Below are 12,157 nucleotides of genomic sequence, written 5' to 3' on the forward strand. Positions count from 1 at the left end.
CAAAACTTCCAGACTGCTGGTTTTAGGGGGTCAGAATTAAAGAAGTACATGGATAAGGCAAGTTACTCCTATACCACTACTAGAAAAAAGGTTGTTAGTGGCGCACCTGTTTTTGCTATTAATGGCGCACTATAGGTGTGCCACTATTAACACGCCACTAGTAATAAATAGTAATGGCGCACCTCTGGTGCGCCATTAGTATCCCAGATAATAGTGGCGCACCACATAGTGCGCCATTACTATGTCCAACAGTGCGCCATTACTATGCCTCCTAGGGGGGCATATTTACCTTCACGTATGCCCCCAAGTGCGCCATTACTATGCCCCATAATGCGCCACTGGTATTTAGGCCAAGGCAAGTGAGAGCTATTCAAGAGTTGGGGGCATATCTTTAGCTCGAGCAGCATCCGCTCCCGAAATGTGAGTTAAGCTTTAAAAAAAAGAAGAGCTACGAGTGGAATAGAAGAACCCTGGTGCGCCACTAATGCTCAATATGGTGCGCCACTACTATGAATATTAGGAATTATTATTTTTTGCTTTTCTGGTATTTGCACAGGTTACAAAATATGTTACAGCACAGAATATAAACATCACACAATAGAATTCATCATATTAGTCTCCAAATTCGAAATAGCGAACAAAGTTCAAACATTAGCCAAGTTTAGGTCTCGAGACATTAGCAAAGTTCATCATATTAGCTGAGTTTGTCGTCACATTACAAAGTCGATATCGATCATCTAAACTACCATCACATAGAAGAGAGCTGCGGTCACGATGAGCATCATCGCAATGAAACTGGTCTTCATCCGGTTCCTCCTCCGCTCCCTCCTCTCTCCTGCTAGATAGCGCGCGTATCTAGCTTCCACCTCCGCCCTAGTGGTGTACCCTTTGTAACTGTTACCGCTGAAATGGTGAACCTGTCTCCGACACTCCTCCCAGTCGTCGTAGACTCCGGGAACCTAACCCTTGTACACGACATACGGCGGCATCTCTATGCACTAGACAAACAAAACGTTAGTAGCAATTCACATATAATATATAAGCAATATATAAGTATACAACAAAAGGATTGGAAGAGAAAAAGCAACACATTAATAGCAAGATTCATGGTCCTACTAATAAATAGCATCGATTACATATAAGTTGAACGACTGTCCAAACTAAAGAGACATACAAGTTCATTAAAGTTTAATTACATCATGAGCGGCTAATCGATATTTCAGAACTACATAGCATCAATACTTTCGACTCGACTCAGGGACCGGAGCGTGGATGAAGCCACCGTCTTTCGTGATGGTCATGAATGTGCGGTCGTTGTCAACCTGCATTTGTAGCGTTGTTTCTATTTCACTGTTGGACGGTTGATATTTGAGGTAGAACTGCCCGGAGGTACGAAGGACATCTTGATAGATGATTTCCGCAAACTCCGACTGGATGCGAAAGAATTCTTGTCTGATGTCCTCGTCCTGGATTGCCGACAAGCGTGCGGCCCTATTGGGGAACGTAGTAATTTCAAAAAAATTCCTATGCACACGCAAGATCATGGTGATGCATAGCAACGGGAGGGGAGAGTGTTGTCCACGTACCCTCGTAGACCGAAAGCGGAAGCGTTAGCACAACGCGGTTGATGTAGTCGTACGTCTTCACGATCCGACCAATCAAGTACCGAACGCACGGCACCTCCGAGTTCAGCACACGTTCAGCCCGATGACGTCCCTCGAACTCCGATCCAGCCGAGTGTTGAGGGAGAGTTTCGTCAGCATGACGGCGTGGTGACGATGATGATGTTCTACTGACGCAGGGCTTCGCCTAAGCACTGCTACAGTATTATCGAGGTGGACTATGGTGGAGGGGGGGCACCGCACATGGCTAAAAGATCAACAGATCAATTGTTGTGTCTCTAGGGTGCCCCCTGCCCCCGTATATAAAGGAGCAAGGGGGGGAGAGGCGGCCGGCTAGGAGGGGCGCACCAGGAGGAGTCCTACTCCCACCGGGAGTACGACTCCCTCCCTTTTCCTTGTTGGATTAGGAGTGGAGAGGGAAGGAGAGAGGGGGAAAGGAAAGGGGGGGTGTCGCCCCCCTTCCTTGTCCAATTCGGAATTGGGGGGAGGGGCACGCGGCTGCCCCTTGGCCGCCTCTCCTCTTCCACCAATTGGGCCCATGAGGCCCAATAACCTCCGGGGGGTTCCGGTAACCCCCCGGTACTCCGGTATATATCCGATAACCTCCGGAACCATTCCGGTGTCCGAATATAGTCGTCCAATATATCAATCTTCATGTCTCGACCATTTCGAGACTCCTCGTCATGTCCGTGATCACATCCGGGACTCCGAACTACCTTAGGTACATCAAAACATATAAACTCATAATATAACTGTCATCGAAACTTTAAGCGTGCGGACCCTACGGGTTCGAGAACTATGTAGACATGACCGAGACACGTCTCCGACCAATAACCAATAGCAGAACCTGGATGCTCATATTGGCTCCCACATATTGTACGAAGATCTTTATCGGTCAGGCCGCATAACAACATACGTTGTTCCCTTTGTCATCGGTATGTTACTTGCCCGAGATTCGATCGTCGGTATCTCAATACCTAGTTCAATCTCGTTACCGGCAAGTCTCTTTACTCGTTCTGTAATACATCATCCCGCAACTAACTCACTAGTTCCAATGCTTGCAAGGCTTATAGTGATGTGCATTACCGAGTGGGCCCAGAGATACCTCTCCGACAATCGGAGTGACAAATCCTAATTTCGGAATACGCCAACCCAACAAGTACCTTCGGAGACACCTGTAGAGCACCTTTATAATCACCCAGTTACGTTGTGATGTTTGGTAGCACACAAAGTGTTCCTCCGGTAAACGGGAGTTGCATAATCTCATAGTCATAGGAACATGTATAAGTCATGAAGAAAGCAATAGCAGAATACTAAACGATCATGTGCTAAGCTAACGGAATGGGTCAAGTCAATCACATCATTCTCCTAATGATGTGACCCCGTTAATCAAATGACAACTCATGTCAATGGCTAGGAAACATAACCATCTTTGATCAACGAGCTAGTCAAGTAGAGGCATACTAGTGACACTCTGTTTGTCTATGTATTCACACAAGTATTATGTTTCCGGTTAATACAATTCTAGCATAAATAATAAACATTTATCATGATATAAGGAAATAAATAATAAATTTATTATTGCCTCTAGGGCATATTCCTTCAGTATCCCACTTGCACTAGAGTCAATAATCTAGATTACACTGTAATGATTCTAACACCCATGGAGCCTTGGTGCTGATTATGTTTTACTCGTGGAAGAGGCTTAGTCAACGGGTCTGCAACATTCAGATCCGTATGTATCTTGCAAATTTCTATGTCTCACACCTGGACTAAATCCCGGATGGAATTGAAGCGTCTCTTGATGTTCTTGGTTCTCTTGTGAAATCTGGATTCCTTCGCCAAGGCAATTGCACCAGTATTTTCACAAAAGATTTTCATTGGACCCGATGCACTAGGTATGACACCTAGATCGGATATGAACTCCTTCATCCAGACTCCTTCATTTGCTGCTTCCGAAGCAGCTATGTATTCCGCTTCACACGTAGATCCCGCCGCGACGCTTTGTTTAGAACCGCACCAACTGACAGCTCCACCGTTCAATGTAAACACGTATCCGGTTTGTGATTTAGAATCATCCGAATCAGTGTCAAAGCTTGCATCAACGTAACCATTTACAATGAGCTCTTTGTCACCTCCATAAACGAGAAACATATCCTTAGTCCTTTTCAGGTATTTTAGGATGTTCTTGACCGTTGTCCAGTGATCCACTCCTGGATTACTTTGGTACCTCCCAGCTAAACTTATAGCAAGGCACACATCAGTTCTGGTACACAGCATTGCATACATGATAGAGCCTATGGCTGAAGCATAGGGAACATCTTTCATCTTCTCTCTATCTTCTGCAGTGGTCGGGCATTGAGTCTTACTCAACTTCACACCTTGTAACACAGGCAAGAACCCTTTCTTTGCTTGATCCATTTTGAACTTCTTCAAAACTTTGTCAAGGTATGTGCTTTGTGAAAGTCCAATTAAGCGTCTTGATCTATCTCTATAGATCTTGATGCCCAATATATAAGCAGCTTCACCGAGGTCTTTCATCGAAAAACTCTTATTCAAGTATCCCTTTATGCTATCCAGAAATTCTATATCATTTCCAATCAGCAATATGTCATCCACATATAATATCAGAAAGGCTACAGAGCTCCCACTCACTTTCTTGTAAATACAGGCTTCCCCAAAAGTCTGTATAAAACCAAATGCTTTGATCACACTATCAAAGCGTTTATTCCAACTCCGAGAGGCTTGCACCAGTCCATAAATGGATCGCTGGAGCTTGCACACTTTGTTAGCTCCCTTTGGATCGACAAAACCTTCTGGTTGCATCATATACAACTCTTCTTCCAGAAATCCATTCAGGAATGCAGTTTTTACATCCATTTGCCAAATTTCATAATCATAAAATGCGGCAATTGCTAACATGATTCGGACAGACTTAAGCATCGCTACGGGTGAGAAGGTCTAATCATAGTCAATCCCTTGAACTTGTCGAAAACCTTTCGCAACAAGTCGAGCTTTATAGACAGTAACATTACCGTCAGCGTCAATCTTCTTCTTGAAGATCCATTTATTCTCAATGGCTTGCCGATCATCGGGCAAGTCAACCAAAGTCCACACTTTGTTCTTATACATGGATCCCATCTCAGATTTCATGGCCTCAAGCCATTTTGCGGAATCTGGCCTCACCATCACTTCTTCATAGTTTGTAGGTTCGTCATGGTCTAGCAACATAACTTCTAGAACAGGATTACCGTACCACTCTGGTGCGGATCTTACTCTGGTTGACCTACGAGGTTCAGTAACAACTTGATCTGAAGTTTCATGATCATCATCATTAACTTCCTCACTAATTGGTGTAGGTGACAGAAACCGGTTTCTGTGATGAACTACTTTCCAATAAGGGAGCAGGTACAGTTATCTCATCTGGTTCTACTTTCCTCCCACTCACTTCTTTCGAGAGAAACTCCTTCTCTAGAAAGATTCCAAATTTGGCAACAAAAGTCTTGCCTTCGGATCTGTGATAGAAGGTATACCCAACAGTGTCTTTTGGGTATCCTATGAAGACACATTTTTTCGATTTGGGTTTGAGCTTATCAGGTTGAAGCTTTTTCACATAAGCATCGCAGCCCCAAACTTTAAGAAACGACAACTTTGGTTTCTTGCCAAACCACAGTTCATAAGGCGTCGTCTCAACGGATTTCGATGGTGTCCTATTTAACGTGAATGCAGCGTCTCTAAAGCATAACCCCAAAACGATAGCGGTAAATCAGTAAGAGACATCATAGATCGTACCATATCAAGTAAAGTACGATTACGACGTTCGGACACACCATTATGTTGTGGTGTTCCGGGTGGCGTGAGTCGCGAAACTATTCCGCAATTTTTCAAATGAAGACCAAACTCGTAACTCAAATATTCTCCTCCACGATCAGATCGTAGAAACTTTATTTTCTTGTTACGATGATTTTCTGCTTCACTCTGAAATTCTTTGAACTTTTCAAATGTTTCAGACTTATGTTTCATTAAGTAGATATACCCATATCTGCTCAAATCATCTGTGAAGGTGAGAAAATAACGATATCCACCTCGAGCCTCAATATTCATCGGACCACATACATCTATATGTATGATTTCCAACAAATATGTTGCTCGCTCCATAGTTCCGGAGAACGGCGTTTTAGTCATCTTGCCCATGAGGCACGGTTCGCAAGTACCAAGTGATTCATAATCAAGTGGTTCCAAAAGTTCATCAGTATGGAGTTTCTTCATGCGCTTTACACCGATATGACCTAAACGGCAGTGCCACAAATAAGTTGCACTATCATTATCAACTCTGCATCTTTTGGCTTCAATATTATGAATATGTGTATCACTACTATCGAGATTCAACAAAAATAGACCACTCTTCAAGGGTGCATGACCATAAAAGATATTACTCATACAAATAGAACAACCATTATTCTCCGATTTATATGAATAACCGTCTCGCATCAAACAAGATCCAGATATAATGTTCATGCTCAACGCTGGCACCAAATAACAATTATTCAGGTCTAAAACTAATCCCGATGGTAGATGTAGAGGTAGCGTGCCGACCGCGATCACATCGACTTTGGAACCATTTCCCACGCGCATCATCACCTCGTCCTTAGCCAATCTCCGCTTAATCCATAGTCCCTATTTCGAGTTGCAAATATTAGCTACAGAACCAGTGTCAAATACCCAGGTGCTACTCCGAGCATTAGTAAGGTACACATCAATAACATGTATATCACATATACCTTTGTTCAGCTTGCCATCCTTCTTATCCGCCAAATACTTGGGGCAGTTCCGCTTCCAGTGACCAGTCTGCTTGCAGTAGAAGCACTCAGTCTCAGGCTTAGGTCCAGGCTTGGGTTTCTTCTCCTGAGCAGCAACTTGCTTGCTGTTCTTCTTGAAGTTCCCCTCCTTCTTCCCTTTGCCCTTTTTCTTGAAACTGGTGGTTTTATTGACCATCAACACTTGATGCTCCTTTTTGATTTCTACCTCTGCAGCCTTTAGCATTGCGAAGAGCTCGGGAATCGTCTTATCCATCCCTTGCATGTTATAGTTCATCACGAAGCTTTTGTAGCTTGGTGGCAGTGATTGAAGAATTCTGTCAATGACGCTATCATCCGGAAGATTAACTCCCAGTTGAATCAAGTGATTGTTATACCCGGACATTTTGAGTATATGCTCACTGACAGAAGTATTCTCCTCCATCTTGCAGCTGTAGAACTTATTGGAGACTTCATATCTCTCAATCTTGGCATTTGCTTGAAATATTAATTTCAACTCCTGGAACATCTCATATGCTCCATGACGTTCAAAACGTCGTTGAAGACCCGGTTCTAAGCCGTAAAGCATGGCACACTGAACTATCGAGTAGTCATCAGCTTTGCTCTGCCAGACGTTCATAACATCTGGTGTTGCTCCTGTAGCAGGTCTGGCACCCAGCGGTGCTTCCAGGACGTAATTCTTCTGTGCAGCAATGAGGATAATCCTCAAGTTACGGACCAGTACGTGTAATTGCTACCATCATCTTTCAACTTTGCTTTCTCAAGGAACACATTAAAATTCAACGGAACAATAGCACGGGCCATCTATCTACAATCAACATAGACAAGCAAAATACTATCAGGTACTAAGTTCAAGATAAATTTAAGTTCAATTAATCATATTACTTAAGAACTCCCACTTAGATAGGCATCCCTCTAATCCTCTAAGTGATCACGTGATCCAAATCAACTAAACCATGTCCGATCATCACGTGAGATGGAGTAGTTTCAATGGTGAACATCACTATGTTGATCATATCTACTATATGATTCACGCTCGACCTTTCGGTCTCCGTGTTCCGAGGCCATATCTGTTATATGCTAGGCTCGTCAAGTTTAACCTGAGTATTCCGCGTGTGCAACTGTTTTGCACCCGTTGTATTTGAACGTAGAGCCTATCACACCCGATCATCACATGGTGTCTCAGCACGAAGAACTTTCGCAACGGTGCATACTCAGGGAGAACACTAATACTTTGATAATTTAGTGAGAGATCATCTTAAAATGCTACCGTCAATCAAAGCAAGATAAGATGCATAAAAGATAAACATCACATGCAATCAATATAAGTGATATCATATGGCCATCATCATCTTGTGCTTGTGATCTCCATCTCCGAAGCACCGTCATGATCACCATCGTCACCGGCGCGACACCTTGATCTCCATCGTAGCATCGTTGTCGTCTCGCCAATCTTATGCTTCTACGACTATCGCTACCGCTTAGTGATAAAGTAAAGCATTACAGGGCGATTACATTGCATACAATAAAGCTCAACCATATGGCTCCTGCCAGTTGCCGATAACCCGATTATAAAACATGATCATCTCATACAATAAAATTTAGCATCATGTCTTGACCATATCACATCACAACATGCCCTGCAAAAACAAGTTAGACGTCCTCTACTTTGTTGTTGCAAATTTTACGTGGCTGCTACGGGCTTAGCAAGAACCGTTCCTACCTACGCATCAAAACCACAACGATAGTTTGTCAAGTTGGTGCTGTTTTAACCTTCGCAAGGACCAGGCGTAGCCACACTCGGTTCAACTAAAGTTGGAGAAACTGACACCCGCCAGCCACCTGTGTGCAAAGCACATCGGTAGAACCAGTCTCGCGTAAGCGTACGCGTAATGTCGGTCCGGGCCGCTTCATCCAACAATACCGCCGAACCAAAGTATGACATGCTGGTAAGCAGTATGACTTATATCGCCCACAACTCACTTGTGTTCTACTCATGTATATGACATCTATGCATAAAACCTGGCTCTGATACCACTATTGGGGAACGTAGTAATTTCAAAAAAAATCCTACGCACACGCAAGATCATGGTGATGCATAGCAACGAGAGGGGAGAGTGTTGTCCACGTACCCTCATAGACCGAAAGCGGAAGCGTTAGCACAACGCGGTTGATGTAGTCGTACGTCTTCACGATCCGACCGATCAAGTACCGAACGCACGGCACCTCCGAGTTCAGCACACGTTCAGCCCGATGACGTCCCTCGAACTCCGATCCAGCCGAGTGTTGAGGGAGAGTTTCGTCAGCACGATGGCGTGGTGACGATGATGATGTTCTACCGACGCAGGGCTTCGCCTAAGCACCGCTACAGTATTATCGAGGTGGACTATGGTGGAGGGGGGCACCGCACACGGCTAAAAGATCAACAGATCAATTGTTGTGTCTCTAGGGTCCCCCCTGCCCCCTTATATAAAGGAGCAAGGGGGAGAGGCGGCCAGCTAGGAGGGGTGCGCCAGGAGGAGTCCTACTCCCACCGGGAGTAGGACTCCCTCCCTTTTCCCTGTTGGATTAGGAGTGGAGAGGGAAGGAGAGAGGGGGGAAAGGAAAGGGGGGCGCCGCCCCCCTTCCTTGTCCAATTCGGACTTGGGGGGAGGGGTGCGCGGCTACCCCTTGGCCGCCTCTCCTCTTGCACCAATTGGGCCCATGAGGACCAATAACCTCCGAGGGGTTCCGGTAACCCCCCGGTACTCCGGTATATATCCGATAACCCCCGGAACCATTCCGGTGTCCGAATATAGTCGTCCAATATATCAATATTCATGTCTCGACCATTTCGAGACTCCTCGTCATGTCCGTGATCACATCCGGGACTCCGAACTACCTTCGGTACATCAAAACATATAAACTCATAATATAACTGTCATCAAAACTTTAAGCGTGCGGACCCTACGGGTTCGAGAACTATGTAGACATGACCGACACACGTCTCCGGCCAATAACCAATAGCGAAACCTGGATGCTCATATTGGCTCCCACATATTCTACGAAGATCTTTATCGGTCAGACCGCATAACAACATACGTTGTTCCCTTTGTCATCGGTATGTTACTTGCCCGAGATTCGATCGTCGGTATCTCAATACCTAGTTCAATCTCGTTACCGGCAAGTCTCTTTACTCGTTCTGTAATACATCATCCCGCAACTCACTCACTAGTTGCAATGCTTGCAAGGCTTATAGTGATGTGCATTACCGAGTGGGCCCAGAGATACCTCTCCGACAATCGGAGTGACAAATCCTGATCTCGAAATACGCCAACCCAACAAGTACCTTCGGAGACACGTGTAGAGCACCTTTATAATCACCCAGTTACGTTGTGACGTTTGGTAGCACACAAAGTGTTCCTCTGGTAAACGGGAGTTGCATAATCTCATAGTCATAGGAACATGTATAAGTCATGAAGAAAGCAATAGCAGAATACTAATCGATCGTGTGCTAAGCTAACGGAATGGGTCAAGTCAATCACATCATTCTCCTAATGATGTGATCCCGTTAATCAAATGACAACTCATGTCAATGCCTAGGAAACATAACCATCTTTGATCAACGAGCTAGTCAAGTAGAGGCATACTAGTGACACTCTGTTTGTCTATGTATTCACACAAGTATTATGTTTCCGGTTAATATAATTCTAGCATGAATAATAAACATTTATCATGATATAAGGAAATAAATAATAAATTTATTATTGCCTCTAGGGCATATTTCCTCCAGGCCCAATCTTTGAGATTATTTGGTAGCATAAGGTGATTATGGTCCCGTACGATCGCCCGCATGTGATGGAGGGCATAGTAGGCATCCTTTTGACTGCTAGGCGGCTGCTTGACGCAGGGGAACGTCGTTACGTGGGTGAACACATGCTTGCCTCCAGATTTGGCGTAGCCGGGGAGAGCATTATCAAGAACTTTCTTCATATTTGTGTAGTCTTTCTTCGACTGACGGTCCGAGTCGAAATACGTGGCCATGGAATATTTCGGGCTTAAGAGGATGAGTGTGCAATGTGTGTCACTGCACAAAACACGGAATGTTAGAAAAAAAGAACGATCGAAATCTAAGAAATCATATGTTACGGGGCGGTGAGGGGATGACTTACTCGGAAAAGTACGGCACGAGGAAGTTATCCTTATCTGGGTTCGCCAGAATGACGCCTTCGAGGTATGAACTCGCGACTTGCCGGTCCCCGGCGCTGCCCAAGATCTTGGCACGCATGTAGAAGGGTCGACTATCACGATGTCTGGGGTCTTGTCTCTAATGATCGGCATCTCCATACTGAGCGAAAATAGCCGAATGAAGGTGTAGTGCAGCGGATGAAGGTTAAGCATAGCGAAGATGTCATCAAATCGCAGGACAATCATATGCCTGATGGTGCTATCGACAAAGACCTTGCCCTCTGGCACCTTGGCCACGAAAACCAGGTATGCCACATCATTCTCGGAGAGACGCCGCTTCTCCATAGAAAGAACACTGTCATGCAGACTCCGCATAGCACCGGTTGCAGCATTAAGCAGATTAGTCGGTAGCATCGGCCTACCCGCCACATGCACCCTCCTCGAGATATCCTTAGGTGAAGGTGGCCCGTCCTGAGCACGGATCGTACTCAGTGCCGGCTGGCTTGCACCCTTGTTATTTTTTCTTTTCCGTCCCTTCTGCTTCTTCTGCTGTAATGGGATCGAGTTCTGCTCAGAGACCACCTTCTTGAGTGTGTTGGGGCTGATAATATTTCGCACCTCGGCTATCTGAGGCTCGGTGAAGGCGACAGCTGGAGGCGTCTCCTGAGAACTGAACGCCAGACGACGCCTGTTGCAATTGGGTTTCTCCGCGATACCAGCTAGATCACGATCGTCTTTTGCAGGGTTGGGTTCTTGAGAAGGAGGCCCCAAGAATTCATCACCGTACCCATGTTCGTTGAAGTACTTATCGATGTTGGAAAATGTATCATCGTCGTCATCCGGATTCTGTGCCATATGCATGTCCGGATCAGCTGACGACGGTAGCGTTGCGGCGGTCTTGCCATGGCTTGGCGCCGGCACGACTAGCAGTGTTGTCTGTGGGGTGGTGTCCCCCGCCCCCAAACAAATCTAGCTCTTCGGCGAAAGCATGGACCAGCTTATGCAGGCGCTGAGGGTCATCACATCATCTTCGTCGGCCCCAGGGGGTCGATACGGAGGTAACAAGTCGTCGCAGCCCCGCAGCACCCGAACCAGTTGAACCCTATACATGGTGGGTGGCATTGGATTACCGTGGAACACGCGGTTGCCCGGTTGAACGATTCTGGCCTTGGCGACATACATCAACTCGCCGTCCACGAAGTGCAGGAGAGTGCATGGAACGTCGGCGGCGCCCTGTGAAAACATGTAGGGCGTCAGGGATGCCCAGTCAAAGGCAAGGAGATGAAGTTATCGGCCGAGGCTTAGTTATCGTGATGGCGTCGAGCTCGGCTAATGTTGAGGCACCGCCAACGGCGGGCGTGCAAGTGACGGAGGGGCCTCTTGCTTTCGAGGTACCGGCCGGCGTATTCTTCCCACACCCGGGTGCATTAAGCTCCAATGCCGGCGCCGACGCCGGAGACACCAATGCCGCCTCCACCGGAGACACCAATGGTGCCGGCGCGTTGTGCGAGTTGCTGCCCGTGAAGCTGGGAATCTGGGGCGGCCCCTGTT

The 12,157-nt window shown here is 46.0% G+C and overlaps 1 protein-coding gene across 1 annotated transcript; it reads right to left on the reverse strand.

Moving 5' to 3' along the window:
* Window positions 1-6,188: 6,188 nt before the first annotated feature.
* On the reverse strand, window positions 6,189-7,715 carry LOC141039301 (uncharacterized). Its single transcript, XM_073506665.1, has 2 exons — window positions 6,404-7,715; window positions 6,189-6,299 (listed from the first exon to the last, which is right to left on the reverse strand). The coding sequence occupies exons 1-2, from the start codon at window positions 7,056-7,058 to the stop codon at window positions 6,286-6,288; spliced, it is 669 nt and encodes a 222-aa protein (XP_073362766.1). The 5' UTR covers window positions 7,059-7,715; the 3' UTR covers window positions 6,189-6,285.
* Window positions 7,716-12,157: the final 4,442 nt, after the last annotated feature.

The sequence above is a fragment of the Aegilops tauschii genome, chromosome 1, assembly GCF_002575655.3.
Source record: "Aegilops tauschii subsp. strangulata cultivar AL8/78 chromosome 1, Aet v6.0, whole genome shotgun sequence".
In the NCBI taxonomy this organism is placed as follows: domain Eukaryota; kingdom Viridiplantae; phylum Streptophyta; class Magnoliopsida; order Poales; family Poaceae; genus Aegilops; species Aegilops tauschii.

Bases quoted from the DNA above. Each gene is read 5' to 3' on its own strand.
- LOC141039301 (XM_073506665.1), bottom strand. From the start codon at position 7,058: ATGAACGTCTGGCAGAGCAAAGCTGATGACTACTCGATAGTTCAGTGT.